Here is a 20,386-nt window from a genome sequence, read left to right as displayed (position 1 = left end):
GCAGCTCTCACTTTGGTCATACAAGGACCAGATGGCTCGTAGCAGCGATTCCGGTACCCTGTAATCCTGCAGTATACCCCACAAGACTCCCTGAGAGATGCGGTCATAAGCCGGCCTTCTCCAAGTCCACGAAACACACAGATGGGACGAGCAAACTCTGATGACCCCTCCAGCAGCCTTGCAAGAGTAAAGAGCTGGTCCACAGCCAGGACTAAAACCGCATTGCATTATTAACATGTCAGCAGCACTTTAATGTTACTGTAGCTCATTATAGTGGAGCTAATTTACCATCTTATATATTTATGTCAAAGTAAATGTACATTATGTGTTGGGTATTACTTTATAAACTCAGATTTTCTGTGTAAAATCTTAAACTAAAAAGTAACTATAGTTTTTAAATGGCCTAGCACCCCCATACTTAGCTGAACTAATCATTCCATACGTTCCAACACGTGCTCTCCGCTCATAGAATGGTAACTACCTCACAGTCCCCAAAGTTAACAAAAAATCAGCAGGCGGTAGAGCATTTTCCCACCGTGCCCCACTTCTGTGGAACCAGCTCCCCCAATCAGTAAGGGATGCAGAATCCATTGACACCTTTAAATCGAGACTAAAAACCTACTTATTTTCCCAAGCATATGGTACAACTTGATTTCACTTTTTTTTTTATTTTAATTTTTATAAATAATTGTGCTTGTTTGTAAATTGTATTTTTTATTTGTCATTTGTATTTTTCTAATGTATTTTTTTTTCAATGTGAACTGTAAAGTGTTTTGAGACCATGTTTATGGTGATTTTACACTTTGAATAAAGCTGAATTGAATTGAATTGAAATAACTAGTGGAGTAAAAGGTGCATCAAGTATTAATAATTATATTAAAAAATGTATTTGGATTGTCTTGATTGTATCCAACAACGCACACAGACAACAAATTAAATGTAATTTAATAAAGAAACCCAGTATAATTTGTTTTACTGCTGTGATTGTTAATAGCTTTTTAATTATTTTTCAATGCTGTTTATTTCTGGTATCGCAGACTTTTACTTTGAAAGGAAACCCGGAAATGCGTTGTCGTGATTTTGCTAACTTGATGCTAACATTGGAGCTGAGGCTCGGGTACACGAATACGCGCTGTTAAAGTTAACGCTAATCATGTGACGGTCTCTTGCCGTGGAATTTAATTTTGATATAATGTAAAAGAGGAGCAACACAATGGATTTGTAACCTCTGAAGCGCGTCGCTTCCGTCGCAGAGGAGGAAATGAAGATGCTAACGGTAACGAACAAGTGCCGCACGCGAAGCCCTCTGTTTCCGTTGATGTCTAAAGGTACCTAATGTTTTAATACTTATAACACTGTTTTCCTCAGGGTGGCTTTTTATTTCGCCCTGACCGTGTCGAGGCTTTCACATGCAGGAGAGCACTTCTGTGCTGTGGGATAATAGTGTTAGCTAACTACAGAATTAACCAATTCCACAAAACAAGCTAGTGATAGTAACATTTTGCTCTTATGATACTGCCTTTAGATGACGTTGTTTGTAGCTAGGTTAACTGTGACAAATGTTTATAAAGCAGGAGCGTTATTCTCACAAACAAAGCAACATTTTTCTTAATAATGGTTGCAAGGTGTCTACAGAAACCACAGCTAGTAACACATTTTGGCCTGTAACAGCTGAGAGTCGCATCACGACCCTGATGTTTTGCCTCGCTAGGTCCCGCCTCCAAGGAGAAACACACCAATCAGTGATGGTTATGGAGGATGATGGACGTCCCCACAGCCAATCAGAGCCAGACACCCTATCAGCCGTGGGCGGACCAGAACGGCTGGTTCCCAGCTTCACCTCAAGGACCCTCCTGCAACCCTGTGCCCGGCTTTCAGCATCTTAGCCTGAGCTCGCCTTCTGACCAGAGGCCCCTCTACAACCACCTGCAGGCGTCCAACCAGAGCCACGCTCCTCACAGCACGCCATATTCTAATTGTGCTGATCAGCAGCAGATCATTCCTGATGCTCATGTTTCATCCATGGTTGCAGCTGCAAGCCAAGGAAGAAATATACCTCCATGTTCTCTCCCTCTTACGATCGAAGGGATGCAGCCATGCAAGCTGCAACAAATGCCATTTTACCCCCCTCACAGCCCTCACCAAGCAATACCCCCCCCTTTCCAGCCCTCTTCCACACACCACAGTTTACCAAATGGGCCTCAGTCACCACATCAAAATCATCTACCCATTAGCTCGCCGTCATTTGGACAATGTGCAAACCAGAGTCAGCCGTGTATGCCTCAGGGATACACACACAATCATGCCTCTCCAACTTCTCCCATCCAACAGCAGCCTCAGTGGACGCTTGCAGCACATTCAAGAGGTAAAGTTTGTTTGTAATGTAGGAGGAGGTCATTCAAGTAAAATGACTTACAAAGTACTTTAAAGATGCGCAACATCAGTCAGTAAAGTTCAGAGAAGGAATAACAACTGCAGACCAGTGGCCACAGGTTAGCCAGATCATCCAGGGTCTTTCTTCTTTCATAAAAGTGTTGCAGTCTGAACAAAAACAGTCCACTCAGTTCAGAATACAATACTCTAGTCCCTTGTGTAACTCCTCTGGTTTCTCCTCAGGAGCCATAAACGAGTTTGTTCCCAATGCTGCTGCACCAGACAGGAACATCATGCCACAGGTGGGGAAATACAGTAACAGCATTGAAAATCTTTAATGTAGAAACTCTTGCTGACACAAATTACCACTTCATTACTTGATAAATCTTAAATCTTGAACAAGTTGTTAAATTTCCTCTCTGCAGTCTCCTAACTCTGAGTCTCGTTATGGCCTGGACCCAGAGCTCCTGCCCAGTGTTGTAAGTTTGTTCATTCTCTCTCGTCACATCTTTTCTTGACGGACTTCTGCAGCTCCTCTGACGATGAAATAGTATTTCCAGCGTCTTTCTAATTACTCTTGAGTGCAACACGCATTTGCAGAATCTTGAAGCATCGCATCATTTGAAAACATGAGCAAGTGTTGCAAGTAAAAGGTCCTAACATAATATATTTCTGTGATGCTCCACGACTCTTGGAGAATATTTTGGGCTTATAAGTAATTTCACACATGCCCATATATATAGGCTATAAATATATAAATATCGATATTTTATAATAGATCCTGCCTCCATTTAAATATAGTAAAATGTCACCACACTCTTGCTCATTGACAAGGTTACACCTCTTTCTGTCTCAGGTGAAGGTGATTGCAGAGGACAGAGCAGAGTGGGAGGGAAAGGTGTTCGTCTCAGAGCCTTTTTCCCGTCTTCCTCCTCTGGCAACTACTTCCTGTATCGTAGAGGACAGAGGTAAGCGCACACAACACTGTCTGTATCTGTGTCACAGAGATGTGCTCTGTTCAAATGTATTTTATCCAATACTATGGGTCCAGATGGCGCACGTCACATCACATCAACATCACTCACAGCGTAGGGTGTGACTGAAATTTATTTATTCCTTGCACAGTGAATGTTTTTGTACTGTTACAGATTCTTTGTAAACTTGTAACACACGCATATTTGATCCAAGAGAATGGAGCCTTGCTTTGTTAACATCAGGTGGATGAAAACAGTAATAATATTAGAGCTTTTGGTCAGACCGAAGAAAGGATTGTGACAACTCCTGTGTGCCTCCTGTCCTGTTTGTGTAAGAGGTTAAACAATTACGATTAAGTTCTGGATTACAAATGTAATATTCTAATGTGTTGATGTGTCTTTTTTTTTTTTTTTTAATTTTGTTGAGGTTCACCATACTCAAACCCAAACCTCATGTCATTCCTGACCTTGTCCCTGTTGAACTCAAGGTAACGCGAGTCCTTTAGCCATCCGCGCTGCCTCGTACTGTGTGCCCTGCGAAGGTCAGACTGCCCTGCTCAGCCGTCTGCCGCTGGGGGCTCTGCTCACCCCTCTGGCAAAACAAAATGCCGGAGAGGTCAGTGTTTAGCTTCTCTGCTTATTCTAGGTTAATATATTTATAGGGGAAAAGACAGAAATAAGAAATATCCACAGAGATGTTTGCATGGAAGTGAAGCCTTTTTTGTAATCCTACAGTTAATTCATGTGCCTTTGGAGGTACAAACATGTGTTAATGTGAATGTGTGTGTTTTTTTTGCGACCAGAAGCCCCTGCCAGTGTGCAAGGAGTCAGAGTGTGTTATGGGTTGTGGTTGCTGCGGAGCCTCTATGTGCCCGGTGATGGGCTGGCAGGACTGTGGACAGAGGTTTTACTGCCCCTTCTGTGGTAAACTCAGTGAAGGTAAGATTTAACATTGAACATCATGTCATGTTCATGTTCAAATTTCAAAACCATTTCAATGCGTTAAACTGCCACAACTTCCCTGAACGTAGTTTTCCAACATGCAGCAACAGTTTTTCCCTCCTCTCTTGTGTCTCAGTGCCGTGGCAACACTACCAGCCCACCAAAGGGGTGGAGGGGGTTCGGGTGGATAAAGACAAGAGGCCTGAACTCAGTATGGGGTCATACGAAATCCTCGATTCTCAGCAGGTTAGTTTCACCTGCTACAATTGTTAGTTTTATTTGCACGTTACTTTATACCTGCTCTTGAATGTGGACTTCGCTAAAGATATCTCCTGTATATCTGTATGTATACTGCAGTCTGGATACTTAATGTATGAGACACACTCCCTAGTAGTATTCAAAATATAAATATTGTGGGACCTCCCATTAGTGAGGATTTCTGAAAGCTGATATTATAAGTTAATTAATAGGACATTTGTCATGCAGTAGCACCAATTATTTGCTGATTCTAGCTTCTTAAATGTGACGATGTGTTGCTATACTATGTTTTGTATCTTTGGAAATTGAGTATTTTGGGGTTTAGGGGCTGGAAGTCGGACCAAAAAAAGGCAATTTGACAATTTCATTCAGGGCTCTGGGAACCTGTGCACTTTTCTAACATTTTGTGGACCAAATTATTTAATTAAGTAATTTTAAAGGCGTACTATGCAGGATCCTCCTAAAATAAACAATATATAGACTCCTTTCAGTCATCACTAATGACCCACTAGCAGTGTGTGGCTGTGTCTGTATCTGCAGAGAACCTGCCCTCTGCCTGTGTTTTCTTATTTTCCTCTCATCCAGGTTTGTTGGGACATCTATGGGTGTCAACCTTTGGGTAGTAGTGTGTAGCCCGTAGCCAATAGCAGCTCAAGGAAGGGACAACGTAGCAACAAGTTTGCACTGCTGTCTGCATTTCTATCTTCTGCTCTGTGGATGTGAGCTGAAGGTCTGGGTGTCTGTTTGATTTAGGGCAAGGTTGAGCCACCGATACACGCACACACACAGAGCAGAGAAGCAAAGTGGACAGGATGAAGCATGAGGTTTAGAACATAAGCACCATGAAACAATCTGATTTACTGCTGTGTTCGCCAATCGACACTCCCCCCCTTCATTCATTCTCTAACGCGCTTGACCACCACTGCACTGTCAGTCTCGTTGAGCCAAGTAGGAGAAGCGGTCAAGTTTAAATGTTGCATTTGCAAACAGCAAGCAACAAACCTTGCTTAGTAAGCCTTTGAAAAATAATCAATGTATTACACTTGCAGCCATAATTTCTTGTAAAGAAGGACAAGTATGTAACGGGGGAAGAACAGTGGAAGAATGAAATCTTAAGTATTAGAAAAATTCTGTGGAAGGTCATTACATAACTGTATTGTCGCACTATAAAAATGCCTTATAGATTAAAATATTTACATTCCTGTTGTCCTTCAAAGACCTTTGGTTGTGTCAGAATTTTACCGGGAAAGTTGTGTGTGTGTGTAAACTGCTGTACTTTATCTCAGGGTGAACCTGCTGCCCTGCTTCTAGCCATAGATGTGTCTGCCTCAGCACTGAGAGGAGGACATTTGGAGTTCGCAACACAACAAATACTCACTCTGCTCACCTCTCTGAAGAGGTAAAACATGCTCACACACTTAACTATTAATGCACACACACACTTTTTCACAGCCTGCTCAGTTGTAACCTTAAGCAGGTTTGGAAATAATGGGAAAATGGGGACAATGGTCTTTAATCTGGATTCCAGCCAGCTGTCTTTAAAGTGTCATCTTATCTGTGAAGGGAGGATGGTGATGCCTTGTCGGACGTCCGCATTGGTTTGATGACGTACGACAGCAGGATCCACCTGTACGACCTCAGCCCCGCCCTGTCCCGCCCGCACATGCTGGTCATTACGGAGACAGAAGACCTGCAGCTTCCTGTGAGGGAGGGGCTTCTGGTGTCCCTCAAAGACTGTATAGACAGTATCGACAGGTAACACACGTGTTGACTGACCGTTTCGTCAGATGTATTTTGCAGAGTCTGTTTGCTGAACTGAAATAGTAGAAGCACTATCTTGTACACATGATTCTGCTCAGTTTCATACATCACTCTTATAAGGAGTTCTTCCTCCTGCACTGTTGATTGGCATCTTTTGCGTTTTTTGCTACTTTGCTGCAAATTATTTAATCACTCTGGTATTCTTGAGTGTAAAGTGATACGTGTCTGTTGTGTGTGTGTGTCTAGTGTGTTGCAGCTCATTCCTCAGTTTAGTCCGGAGTGTGATGACTGTAGTGGTGTTCCCATGGAGCTGCCTGTCAAAGCAGGGCTAGCCGTACTGCAGGTCAGTAATCACTGCACAGTCTCTGATGGGTTGTCTTTAAAGTTTATTCAAAGTCTCTCCTGTATTTATTCTGGCTGCACAAGGAGGAAAAAATATCAAGCTGTCAGTGACTACATTTACGTACACATTAATATTCCACAATTATTCCAAATATGACAATATTCTGCATGTGATACAAGTCATACAGACAGCATATTGAATGAAGCATTTTCTGATTAAGACGTATGTCATATGCCGGTATTTGTCAGGATTTAGGTGCATGCTTTGGACATGTATACAGCGTGTTTGGAATATGCATCTCAACTGAGCTTTCTACCGCAGTTTGTGACACACATGACTTCGTGCCTGTCTGCCGTCAGCTCTGTGTGTCGTCATGAATGTGATGCACACAAAACAGCTAGCCAAAGGTTTGCAAGGCTGTGGGGTAGAGATGCATGCCCAAAAGAAAGCTCACATTTCTGGCCAGGAGAGGAAACACAACTGCTTTTTAAACATTATAAAAGACTTTAATATCAACAGGTTTTTGGATAGGTAAGGTAAGGTAAAACTTAAATGTCCCCGAGGGGCAATTTGAGATACAGACAGTAGTCATAAGTAAAACAAAACAGACAGTACAATACATAACACACAGAATTCAGTATCACACACTGTCAGGAGTAAATCATGTACATAAATGATCACTGCTGGTTAAGATAAGCGATAGCAGACGGGACAAAGGTCGATCTGTAGCGCTTAGTGCTACATTTCGGGAGGCAAAACCTCGCGCCTGATGGAAGCATCTGAAATCAACATGGAGGGGATGTTGAGAGTCTGAAACAACAGACCGACCTTTAGAGGTGACCCTCTCTTTATATAGATGCTGGAGGTTATTAAAGGGATAGTGCACCCAAAATGAAAATTCAGCCATTATCTACTCACCCATATGCCGAGGGAGGCTCAGGTGAAGTTTTAGAGTCCTCACAACACTTACGGAGATCCCAGGGGAGAGTGGGTAGCAGCACAACTCCACCTAATGCAGGCTTACGGCACCCCAGATTCAAACGTCCAAAAACACATAATTGAAACCACAAAGTATCTCCATACTGCTCGTGCGTAGTGATCCAAGTGTCCTGAAGCCCCGACATAAAAAGTTGTTTGGAAAAATGTCATGTGAACTCTGTTTTTAGCCTCATTGTAGCCTGTAGCTCTAACTGCCTCTCTGTGTACCGCGCTCACGTGTGTGCGCTTGCGCGAGACCATGACACATGGGCTACCGCGTTCATGTGTGTTGACGTGCTTTCGCTGGTCTTGCGTTTGAATCTGGGGTGCCTTAAGCCTCCATTAGGTGGAGTTGTGTTGCTACCCCCTCTCCCCTGGGATCTCTGCAAGTGCTGTGAGGACTCTAAAACTTCACCTGAGCCTCCGTCGGCATATGGGTGAGTAGATAATGGCTGAATTTCCATTTGTGGGTGCACTATCCCTTTAAACATAATACCAGTGATCTTACAAGCGGCTCCAGCTGTTCCACTTCTACATATTTTGATGTGATAAAGGACACATTAGAGCATTGGAGTATGCACAGTTGCATGCAAATATTAGTGTAATATTAATTTTCATTAGCCATGTAAGCAGCTTAGTAGGAATATTGTCCTTTTCAGGATAAATGCAAAATCCAGAATATTTTGTGCATGTAAACGTAGCCAGTAAATAGAGGCAGGGATGTTATGTTACCACTTTAACAGCATCCCCCTCTCAACAACTTCATTTTACGTGACATGATACGATGTGAGGAGTTTATTTTTTTGTTTGTTTCCAGGCCCTGAGTTGTCCTGGCAAGCTGCTGATCTTCCATACGGCCCCACTGATAGAAATGAGACACACAAACTCATCCTCAGGGTTCTTTGGCTCCAACAAACCAAAGGTACACACTTATCACTTTGACACACACACAGCTGTCTTCCTGTACGGGTGGGACGATAAAGCAACAGCAGCTTCGCGGTTGTATGGTCGCATTAATTCCCTCTCCTTTTGTTTTTTTTTTCCAGTCCATCTTTCAGCCGTCAGATCTTGCCCTCTCATTGGCCAAGGAGTGCGTCCGTCAGGGGTGCAGCGTTCACCTGTTTGTCCTCTCCCAGCAGGACATGGGCGGGGCTTGGCCGGGGCACATACCATATCTAACAGGTGGAGCTCTGCACACCTACGGCCACCTCCAGGTATATCAACAGCTACTCTTATTGTAGCACTGGAAATAGCACAAAATTAACTACGTAAAGAAGAAATCCTAAAGTTCAACAGCTGATTCGCTTTGTGGTCTTTTGTTTAAAGGAATAGTCCGATAGCAGATGATTGCTGCTATTTCTGTCCGCTAAGTTTAAGGTTACAGCCTGTGACTGATTAGCTCAGCACATAGTATAAAAACAATTTTGTGTTGTTGTTTTTAAAGGTAAACATGAACCTCAGATTCACTCTGCTCAATTTTCACCTCGCTTTATTTTAGTAGCTTTCTCTTAGATGCAGGCTGGTCTGGCACCTGGCCGCTACCTTTTAATTAAGTCCCAACCTCACCTGTGTGCTGTGTTCAGGATCGCCCACACACAGGAAGATAAAATACAGACAAAGGGCAGAGTCTATGAGATAAATACACTTCCACACTTTTCTTGTGGGTCATAAGTGATGATTGAGATGGAGGTCGCTAGTATTTCATTGTCTGGTATCTCTTTGACTCCCTCTACAGGGAGAACTGGACAGAGAGCGTTTCAGCACTGACCTGAAGGGGATTGTAGAGACAGACACAGGCTACAAAGCTGAGCTCAGGATTTTTGTCAGCAAAGGTAAGAGATTTTTTTGTGGTGATCATGCAGGCAGCATCCTTTAAAAACAACATATGTGATTTCACTACTTGTACGTGTCCTCACCAGATTTGCGTGTGTCCGGCTGTTATGGACTTTTCATCCCTGGGCCAAGCCCCAGTCAGGTCGCCATGGCAACTCTTGACTGGAGGACAACACTGGCTGTGGAGCTCGCACACACCAGAGCTCTGGACGAGACGAGAGGTGTGGCCATACAGGTGGGTTTATGTTCATGAGCAGCAGAAACAGACTGAATTTACACACCTCACACTTTTTTTTTCATGTCATCCAAATCCAAGTTGGGTTTTATTTGAATTGGTGCTCATTTTCTAATACTCTTTACTTTCCTCTTTCTCCTCCTTCGTTCGTCAGGCTGTTTTGTCTTACAGCACCCAGAAAGGAGAAAGGAGGACCAGGGTTCACACTCTGACCCTGCGATGCTCTCGTCACCTACAGGATGCTTTCCGGCAGTACCAGGCCCAAACACTGCTCACCTTCTACTGCAAAAAAAGTAAGGATCTTGTGCCGTAGATTAATACATCATTTACCAGAGCTGGTAGATCAAACAAATGTTATTTTCAGTTACCATTTTGGACCTCCCAAGGATTTCGAAAACGAGATCATCGAGATAAAACAGTTATTGCACTGCATTCTGTTTCACAGTGATGCTCTCGTTTGTCTTGTGTAATCCAGAAAATCCGCTGTATAGAAATAAATTCATGATTTTGAAAATCAATGACTCAGTATTGACCAAAATAATTGTCATTATGATTTTTGCCATAATCAAACAGCCCTATTATTTATGCATGATATCGTAAGAAATATATAAATATATGCAATGCTAATTAATGTTAGCACCGTTTGTTGCAAATAAATTGATATCGATTTGATCGATAAGTTGGGAAAAATAATGTGAAAGCTTGGAAAATTAGACTTCATGATAATGAGAACAGGACAGAAAACTAATCTACACTGTACTTTCTGTAACATTATCAGAGATTATTATGTTATATATGCAGTTTGCAAAGTATCATCATTATGAAACTGAGGTGAGACATCCAGCCCTATTACACATCTATCTGTCAGTGTCAAATTAATATTGATGTCTCAATTATGTGATCTGTAAACAAATGAGTCCATGATCAACATGATTTATAAATTTCTTCATACATAGGATATTGTTATAAATTGAGACTACGGCATTTTAAGAAGATTTTTCACAATCTAAAGCCAGTTTTGGGTTATGAAACACTCCTGCAGATTGCCCTCTAAATCTGAATTGTAAATTTAGTATTTAATGCAATGTATGCACAGTGTTGAATGCAGAAATTTTAGAAGCCATTAGAAGCTCCCTGCCTACCTTATGATGTCATCTTGGTGTCATCAGCCTTGGTGTTATCTTTGACTGTGACTTGAACCCCAAGTGAGAAACATCACCAAACATTCCTTTTCTTCATCTTAGAAACATCACACGTGTGCGCCCTCTTTTGTCTAAAGAAGACACTGAAAAACCTGTTCATGCTTTGATCTCCAGCAGACTTGACTACTGTGATGTCTTATTTTCAGGCCAAGAGTACTCACCCGTTTATTTTAGAATAAATTTTAAAATTATGCTTTTAGTATTTAAATCTCTTACGGACTGACTCCTGACTATTTGTCTGATATATTCGTCAAATACATTCCCTCCAGATCCCTAAGATCCTCCACTTCTAGTCTACTAAATGTCCCCCAGAGCAGAACTAAAAAGTACGGTGATGCTGCATTCTGTGTCGTCAGTCCTCATCTCTGCAACAGCCTTCCAGAGGACGTCAGACTCTCTGATTCAGTAGACCGCTTCAAACAAAATCTTAAAATCTTTTTAGACTTTTTTTAAGATTTTTGTAGCTTTTATTTAATTCATTGTTATCAAACATAATTCATATGTTCTATGTGTGTGTGTGTGTGTGTGTGTGTGTGTATGAATAACTCATATTTATCTTATTCTGTCTTTAATGTGTATATTCTCATTCTATTGCAGTATGAACTGTGCTGTCATTATTGTGTTATTATTATTTGTTTGCAGTAATTCGGAAATTATGGGGATTGATTTTAAAATGTCACATAGATTAATGACAACATTAATTTGTGTTTTGGTGTTTCTGTCTAGTTTACTGTGCAGTGTTGGAGCGCCCTCTGCAGGAGCTGAGGGAGGAACTGCAGACGGAGGTAACTGAGGCGCTGGCGTCCTACCGCAAGCACTGCTGCTCTGCTTCAGTGTCTGCTGGACAGGTAAAATATATGTCTCCCAGAAGTGTGAAGTTTTCTTTTTACTCTTAAAAACAAAAATGCACTGTTGTCTAAAAGGTGTAAATGTCCAATGTTGAATAATAGGACTTTAGTCTTTTGAGGCCAGCACCTCTATTCTTTATTACTTTACCTCAGGCATCATAATTTTCTTGATACATCCTTCACTCCAAACCTGACTACAGCATAAGACATGACAGTAAATCTTTTTGACCAAATGTACTGTGTGTGTGTGTGTGTGTGTGTGTGTGTGTGTGTGTGTGTGTGTGTGTGTGTTTGTGTGTGTCCTGCAGCTGGTCCTCCCTCAGTACCTGCGTGCACTTCCTGTTTACATCAACAGTCTGAGGAAGAGCGAGGTACTGCTACCGGGCCTGAGGAGCTCCGTCCACCAGCGGCTGCAGCAGCGCTGCCAGGTGCTCAGCATGGACACCTGCAGCACCTCCACACACTTCTACCCTCTGCTGCTGCCTCTGGTCAGTACCATCAACACGTGGTAGTTGAGAAAAAAAAAAAGAAGTATTTCCGACTCTACACTCTTTGGGTCTCATTCATGAAACGTGAGCAGAATAAATGTGTGTGTTAACTGTTCGCAGATGGAAATTTACCCGTATTTTGGCATCCATCAGTATGTTAGTAGCTCTGATCTTTTCGGAGGTACTAACTAATCTACACCTGCTGACTGCTAGTAGTGCTTGTTTAGACAAGTTATTGCACATGAATGTTGCTTGTCATCATTAGAAATTACAGTTTTATTTCGTGTTGTGCTCTGTTATGCTCACAATTCGTAGATATCTTTCAAACAAGTAAGTTAAACATGACAATAGATTAGAAATATAACACGATTAGTTGGATTTAAGCTTCAGATGAGGGTTCTTAAAATGTGATTGAGTTATTTAAATCAACTTAATAGAAAACTGGAAAACGCTGTTCCCTGAATAATGAAAGAACAAACCAACGCGCTCCTCCTCTGCACTCTTTACGCACCGCAGCACCAAACTGCATGTCATTTTTGTTTAGTTTAATTATCAGAGGCGCGACGTGGTGAGATGTAAACATTCTTTCAAATTAAGTTTTGGTTATGAGACTTGTGGATGTGGGAAAGCAATTCGGCGTCTGTCTCCGCTCACACTGGGCAGCTGGTGAACCCAAATCTGGCAGAGAGTTGGAGGAGGACGGTGTGGTTTTACGTCAGACTATCTTGCTTGTTTTTAACCATAACACTTGGTTATTTCCTACAGTAGACTGCCTGCATTAAGATGTTTGACTAGTGGTTTAATTTTACAACGGTGACAAACAATGCTGAGGCTGAGGGCAAAGTGACAGAGAGATCTCGCCGATGAGCCAAGCAATGCGCTTGTCTGCATCAGAGTGCTCTTTCTGTGTCTTTGTTTGCTCCATGTTCACAGAGCGACAGGATACACCCGTCCATGGTAATTATCACCTCCATATATGGTGGTCACTGGCTATTCATGGACGGGGACGTATGCTAATTGCTGACTAGTGTTGGCGTGCTGTTAATTTACGATTGATTGGCATTCATGAACATACACATATGCCTGCGATCTAATCCGAGTTTTCCACAGCCTTCATGACTCCAGTGTAGGTTTTTAGTACTGAGGTTCTTTATGTGCAAATCTACTCACAGATTTACTAACATTTCATGAGTGAGACCTTTTGCATCCGTGGTGGCGGGCATACGAAAATGCTGATGTACAATTAAGTAATTTGGGCAACAGTCCAAAGAGAGAGGATTTAGTTTAGTGTTTCATGAAGCAAAGCATTAGTCTTTCCTTTCAGTTTAAAAACATCTGCTGATATTACCAGAGGATGACTGACACTTCATTGACATCACAATCCTGGCATCACTTTGGTTTTGCCTCTGTAGCTTCGGCACACATCAGTTCCTTTTCCCTCATTTGTCTCCTGCAGCCGCTGTCACTTGACAGCTCCAGCTCTCCAAACCCAGAGGAGGCGCTGCGCTGCTGTGCTGCCAGCCTGGAGCCCAGAGGTCTGTATCTGGTTCATGCACCCCTCGCCCTGCTGCTCTGGGTGGGCACTCAAGTCCCAGCATGCACCCTGGTCGAGCTCTTCAACACCAGCTGCTTCTCCTCCCTGCCCTCTGGAGAGGTAAGAGATGAGGGAGATGTAACGCTGCAACTCCAGCAGATAAAATGACTTCTTTACTATTTTAATGGTGTAAAAACATTTTTTTAACGAGCAATTTAAGTCACAGAAAATGTAAAAATGAAAAATAATGCTGCAGGTTTCAGTCATTCAGTAATAAAAGCATACCTTCTCAAATCAGAAGATGCTTGTGGCAAGATTAAGAAGCACATAAAACTGTTAAGTGTCAGCTATAAACAGTATTTTATGAAGTGTAGAGTAATGTTAAAAGAAAGTTATTAAGAAGGGGAGAGCGAGCAGTCTGGAATCGGTCAGACAGTGATGATATGACAACTAGCCATAGCAATGGTCCTAAGTGTCCACCATAACAGACAGATATTGCAGTATCAGCCATCAGGATGTTGCAATGGTGTGATCACAACAACACAAATTCAGCAATTCTCTGTTAATTCTGTGCAACATTCAACTTCCTCTCTCTGTTTATCATGAGACTATAGCTGCAAAAATTGAGCTCCGAGTCTGGGACATAATCAGACACATACACACAGTGACGCGCTAAATCTTAGCATCACACGGCTAACATTACCCGACGGCTACTACAGATTTAACGACAGGGTCGAGCCATTTCTGTCTCAGTGTGAGATTGTTGGGGTTGTTTAACAGCTTGGTGTTGGACGTTAGCCGCTGCTGCAGTGTTAGCTCATGCTAACTGGGCAGAGAGCGCAGGAGCAGAGCAGTTCATGGAGATGGTTCTTCAGCGCTGGATTGAACGGCAGTAATGTGGCAGCTCCTGGGTATTGCAACATGTGTGTCTCAGTCCATAGGTATTTATATCTGTGTGCATCTCTCTCTTTAGCTTTTTTGTGGATTCTTATTTCATACATTGTTGTTTTGCTTAAAGCAGTGTTGTCAGTAGGGGAATTTCAATATCGCCCAGCCCTCATCCTGCAGCATTAAATCTGATGCTTTGTGTTTTCATGTCTATGTGTTTCTTCAGACCAAGCTGCCAGTTCTCGAAAACCCTCTGTCCATCAGTGTTCGATCCCTCATCAACACACTGAACTCCCTGGCACCCTGTGCACGCAAGGTGAGCTGCTGACCGTCTCGCTGTCGCTGAAGGCAGAGATTTTATATTTCAACAACGGCCTCATGAGTCGGCCAACACCTGTGACCTTAAATTACACAGTCGCTGTCTCAATATGTCAAGTCGATTAACGTCTCCTCTGTTGACAGCCTGGCGCTGCTCCTCATGCTGCTTTCATGTCATGTCAGATTTATAATAGATTTGAACTACGGAAACAGAAAAATTGTAAGCTGTGTCTTCTGCTTGGTGTCAAATGATGCTTATAACAACAAAGCCTGACTCAAAATAGAGTTTAAATTTTAATTATTTTACTTTGGCAGATATTTAAGGGATGACATTATCCTCTAGAATATTTCCAGTTGCTTCAGAAGATTGATCATCTGTGACCTGTTTTTCATTCTTTCCTTATGTATTGTACAAACAAACAAACCTTATTTCCATTGTCAAGACATTTTTAAAGTAACGTGTTTGGAAGGTACTTGACCGCATCAATAAGTCCCACCTCCAGGCAACCACTAGCATTACACTTTGTCCATTTTTTCCAATGGTTTGAGGACCGCAAGTTGCATCAGGTGGTGTGCATGTGTCTTTTCATAGAAAGTGAATGAATGTGATCTGTTAAAGTGCAGACCTGGTGTGAGGACTTTTTTGTTACCCTGTGTCATATTCAGGGCGTGCTGGCACAGAGTCATGACTTGACCTCCAAAAAAAACCCCAAAGCAGGACGTGTTACTTTTTCTTACACCATCCTTGACATCCGCACCGAAGTCTTACCAGGATGAATTACTCACAGCGGGTGTTGACTGATGTTACTGCAACTTGTAGCCACGCTAAAAAGACTGTGTCTGTTTTTCTGTCTCAGCTGTTGGTGGTGAAGCAGGGTGACACCTGCGAGGAGACCCTGCAGCGGCACCTGGTGGAGGACAAGAGTCCCAACGGAGGAGCGTCCTATGCAGACTTCCTCTACCATCTCCACGTCAACTCTGTGCGGCTTCTGCAGTGACTTCACACACACACACACACACACACACACACACACACATAGACACACACACACACACACACACACACACACACACACACACGACCTCTCTGGATGCATTATCTTCTGTAAAAGATTACACTGCAGCATATTTGCCTCCCAAAAAACAGGGATGGGAACAAAAGTATACCTAGACATTATAATGTGAAAATATCAAAGGCCTGTTGTCAGAGAATCAGACTGTGCATGAGGACGATTTCAAGAGATATTCATGTAAGGACTGCTGTGATACATGTGTGACGTGTGCTGTGTTGAATGTGATCCGTGCTGTTCTGAAAAAAATGTGTTTTATGATGTTAATTTATTCCTGTGTCGCCATGGCGGTTCTCTAATCTCTACCTGAGATTTGCGTGTATGTGTGTCTCTGTGTATGAGGGTGTGTGTGATGCCCACAGTATGTTCTGTGAGTGCATAATCTCCAATGAATAAATAAATAAATGAAGGCTTTAATTGAACCTTGATTGAGGTTTCCTCCAGTGTTGAGCTAAAGAGCGAAGGTTTCCCAGTGTTTCATGAGCATCAATGGAACTGTTCTCTAATTAATGATGGAGGAGTGAAGTTGGGTCTTCGACATCGTCCTGCAACGTTAGTTGAGTGTGTGACTCAGGAAGCCGATAAGGCAACTGTCTAATGAGTCCAAGTGGCTAATCAAACTAATTGGCAGCAATTATGTTGCTGCAAGGGTGGGAAGCCCTGAGACGGAGGGACAGTGGGCTGGAGAGTGGAAACACTGGCGTTATTTTTGTTTGTCTAGTTCGTATTTTGATGTCACCCGTTCACATTTTATTGGCCAAACCCGGAAATCATGACCCGGTTAGTTTAGGTAATCCACAGATCTTGTTGTGAGCAGTTTCATGTAGGAACTACTTTCTTTCTACAGAACTACACCTGCCAAACATATCACCATGCAGAAGGAAGCATACATCTACTGCTAACTCTGGCAGTGATCGAAGCATGACACTCGGGTGGATGCGCTAATTTTCGGCATTTTTCTGGCACAAAGCGATGACACGCTCAACGTTTCCCCTGGCTCAGAAAGGGGATTTGGTGGTGATGTCTGCGGCTTTTTGGGGGTATATATTTACAGATCATGCAAATCTATTAAGCGATGCCATATCTTCTCTATTAGACGAGAGAGGTCCAAATAATACAGTACATTCTTCCTAAACCAGAAACTACTAACCTTGATCACACCTGCTCCTTGAGAATCAGTTGCCCTGTTAGTCCCCTGCTCCTCTCTCACCTCCTCCTCCACTTGAGATCTCGCTTGTCACCAGGCTGGCAGTGAACGCACCAGCACCTGCGTTCTGAGCTGACGCGAAGCATGGGGCTCAACACGTCACTTTGATCTTTGATGAATCGAAGAACTTTATTATTGGTCTAACGTCGAGTCACCAGGCTCTTGTTATTGGTCCGAACTTGCACTGAGATTTGAATTTTTTTTATTATTTTTTTCCCTCCCTTCCCCGCTCCCACACCCCTCTTTGGTGGAGGGGATTTTCCATTAGCAGAGGGCTACAACGGCTTTTGCAACCACCAAAATATTTTCTATGCAGGAAAAACCTACAAATCCATGTCCGTCCAAGCAGACATGATAAGTAATAAGTAAGAAATATAAGAAAAGAGCAACTACTGTAACACGTTCCCCGGCCTCCATGCTGCTTTCTACTGTTCACTAACCTTTTTTGACAGAGCATTCATGATGTCAAATGTGACACTAGTTTAAAGAACAGAACAGCGTATTATCTGGTCTAATGGCAAATGGAAAGGACTGTATCGCTAGCCTGGTTCCAGACCATAGACCCCGTCCACTCAGCTGAGTAGGCTTGCATCTCTGGTCTGGCATACTGCAATGAATTTGTGATTTATCTCGTCCAAAAGATGGACAGACCAATGAACGCCGGGGGTGGGGGCGGGTCTAGCGATTAGCCAATCAGCACCACGCTGATGTCAAGCTGTCCACCAGTGGGTAACTGGTGAGGATAGCAACAATGGCGACCGCTACAGATCCTACAGACCACATTAACGATGCTATCGAGGTATTTCGCCACTACTCGCGTTAATGGAGGACCAAATTAAGGAAGCTGCTAAACTGGATTTAACGGCGATGCAGCTGGGCGTGCACGACGACGGAGACATTTTAAACGGGCAATGCTCGCTTGTTTTCGGCATCTCCGAGGCATGGATACTAATGACGTCAGATTCTGGGTGAGTCGTTGATCTCTACTGATTGGTTAGGGAAAAATCAAATTCCCTCCCCCTTGTAAATCGCCTTCAATGGAGGCAATGTCAGACTGAAGGTTCTGGGAGCTTCAGTCTGACACTCAGGCTACTGTATCGCCTATTTTAGTGGGTTTTCCCACATTTAAAAAAAACTGCATATTTGTATTAATTTGGTGGGCAAAGGGTGCAGTGTGTTAGCATACTAACATTTGCAAATCAGCACCCAAATTTACCCTTATCACCCACCTACAACGCAGTCTTGGGATCCCTCTCCAGACAACTTTACACCCATTCTCACCTGGACCCATCTAACCCTAAGGACACACATGATGGCCGGATGGATCAATGACACATGTGACTTAATGACTCTGAAACTCAGAGCTCATATGTGACCTCAACAACTCTGTAAGGGTTCACACCCACACAGGGTTTGAAGCCTGCGACTCTGTACCAGTCTCCAGAACTGAAGAAGCTTCTTGGATGAGAGGCGAAACGTCTTCAAGAAACGCAAGCAAGTCCAGTTGCCTACGATATAGCACTTAAGATTCTGGTCTTTATAATATCTGGCAACTAAAATCTTTTCAGACAGAAGTCCCTGAATGCTTGCCAGTAAAGATTCTCAGTCATCCAGGTCATGGTAATCGTAAGTGCTATATCGTAGGCAACTGGACTTGCTTGCGTTTCTTGAAGACGTTTCGCCTCTCATCCGAGACAGCAATGTCCTTTGAGGACAGCAATGTGCACATCTTGGCCAGGGAGGAAAGATGGGTTGAAAGAGGAGTAAAAGAAGCCATTTGCATCAAGCTGGAACGACCATCGTTAAACAGAGGGGGTGGCTACGACACTACTGATCCCCCACCTACAATGCAGTCTTGGAATCCCTCCCCACACGACTTCACACCCATTCACCCCTGGTCCCACCTGACCCTAACGACTCACATGGTGGCCAGGTGGGTCAACGACTCACATTGTGACCTTAATGAAACTAAGAGCTCAAGTGACCCCTACGACTCTATAGCCTGCAACTTCATACCAGTCATTTAGAACTGAAGAAGCTTCTTGGATGAGAGGCAAAATGTCTTCAAGAAACGCCAGTTTGCCTACGATATAGCACTTACGAGGTCCCTGAATCTTATTAGTGAGGTACCATGATCTAATGAGCATCAGTTTAGGGGCCCTTGACACAAAAAAGGTTAAGAACCACTACTACAGAGTGTTGATATTAGATTTAACCATCAGTTTTTAATCTGGGAAGTCGGATGAATGAGTGCAGAAACTGTTTCTGAGATAATCAAGTTGACTAAAGTGAATCATCCCTAATTACATTAGAGTTTATTTCAACCCTCAGTCTCATTCTTACTCTTAGAGTCCTTGGACTCTGCCAAACGCTGACCACACAGCATTTAGTTTTGGATTGAATCACCTTCTTATCTTCCCAAATTTGCAGTTTTCCTCAAAGTTAAAATCCATGAAGACATGAGCTTCCATTGCTGTGACCAGCTGAACGGCCTCATGATGTCTTGTGTCCAGTTTTGAATCCAGCACTCTGAAGAAAGAGACCAACCGTGAACACTGAAATGGATTCTCATTGTGTTTTCCTTCCAATAACCTGCTAACCGCTTCGTAAACAGTGCGTGCTTTTTATTGGCAGCGTGTAGGCTGTCCTGCTTCGATGAATTTATGTCTGTGGGCACTTTGGATACAGGCCAGTTAGATTCTGGTGGGATTATACTGACTGGGAGGACGTGGACTGCTGGAGCAGAAGTTAAACTGCGAGAACTACATGTTTGACACTTTACCTTAAACAAAGAGATTGTTTTTTCTTTTTCACCAGGTCAGGCTGATGTACTGTACTGATGACCGTAGCTAATCGTGTCCTCTGTGATGCTGTTGTAAATCTGGGTGGTTTGGTGACACGCAGGGCAGTTTTCATTCTCTGATTACACATATTTAACACAAGAAAATATTTTGACAGTTTCTGACCAAAATAATAAATATGAAAATACTATTAAAGTGATTTATACCTTATTTTGGCATTTAAAAAGTACAGAGAAGGCTATGAAACAACATTTAGACAATTATGTGAGAAATTAAATGAGGTTTAATGTTGAAGCAATCCCATGCTATCTTACCATGTAAAGCCCACGTGGT

At 42.8% G+C, this 20,386-nt stretch overlaps 1 protein-coding gene across 2 annotated transcripts; it reads left to right on the top strand.

Annotated features, from left to right (window-relative positions):
- The first annotated feature begins 1,080 nt into the window (after nucleotides 1-1,080).
- si:dkey-13n15.2 (protein transport protein Sec24C) lies at nucleotides 1,081-18,745 on the top strand. 2 transcript variants are annotated; one of them, XR_007449500.1, is made up of 21 exons: nucleotides 1,081-1,328; nucleotides 1,712-2,365; nucleotides 2,617-2,675; nucleotides 2,799-2,852; nucleotides 3,230-3,341; nucleotides 3,836-3,963; nucleotides 4,151-4,286; nucleotides 4,426-4,535; nucleotides 5,834-5,946; nucleotides 6,111-6,302; nucleotides 6,555-6,651; nucleotides 8,447-8,551; nucleotides 8,676-8,843; nucleotides 9,365-9,461; nucleotides 9,549-9,697; nucleotides 9,852-9,990; nucleotides 11,626-11,747; nucleotides 12,056-12,235; nucleotides 13,692-13,889; nucleotides 14,550-14,710; nucleotides 14,884-14,973. XR_007449500.1 is itself a non-coding variant. In XM_049578481.1 (21 exons), exons 2-21 carry the CDS (start codon nucleotides 1,759-1,761, stop codon nucleotides 15,971-15,973), a joined length of 2,997 nt encoding a protein of 998 aa, XP_049434438.1. In that variant the 5' UTR covers nucleotides 1,081-1,328; nucleotides 1,712-1,758; the 3' UTR covers nucleotides 15,974-18,745. The 2 variants fall into 2 exon arrangements, 1 of the variants encoding a protein (XP_049434438.1); XM_049578481.1 differs by lacking the exon at nucleotides 14,550-14,710 and adding an exon at nucleotides 15,833-18,745.
- The last annotated feature ends 1,641 nt before the right edge of the window (nucleotides 18,746-20,386 follow it).

This window comes from Epinephelus fuscoguttatus, linkage group LG6 (genome assembly GCF_011397635.1).
Source record: "Epinephelus fuscoguttatus linkage group LG6, E.fuscoguttatus.final_Chr_v1".
Classification (NCBI taxonomy): Eukaryota; Metazoa; Chordata; class Actinopteri; order Perciformes; family Serranidae; genus Epinephelus; species Epinephelus fuscoguttatus.
Note: the sequence above shows the minus strand (reverse complement) of the source record. Positions and strands in the feature narration are given on the sequence as shown.

Coding starts and splice junctions, on each gene's coding strand:
- si:dkey-13n15.2 (XM_049578481.1), top strand. CDS start 1,759: ATGATGGACGTCCCCACAGCCAATCAGAGCCAGACACCCTATCAGCCG. Junction 3,964..4,150: donor CAAAACAAAATGCCGGAGAG/GTCAGTGTTTAG, acceptor TTTTGCGACCAG/AAGCCCCTGCCAGTGTGCAA. Junction 11,748..12,055: donor CTTCAGTGTCTGCTGGACAG/GTAAAATATATG, acceptor TGTGTCCTGCAG/CTGGTCCTCCCTCAGTACCT.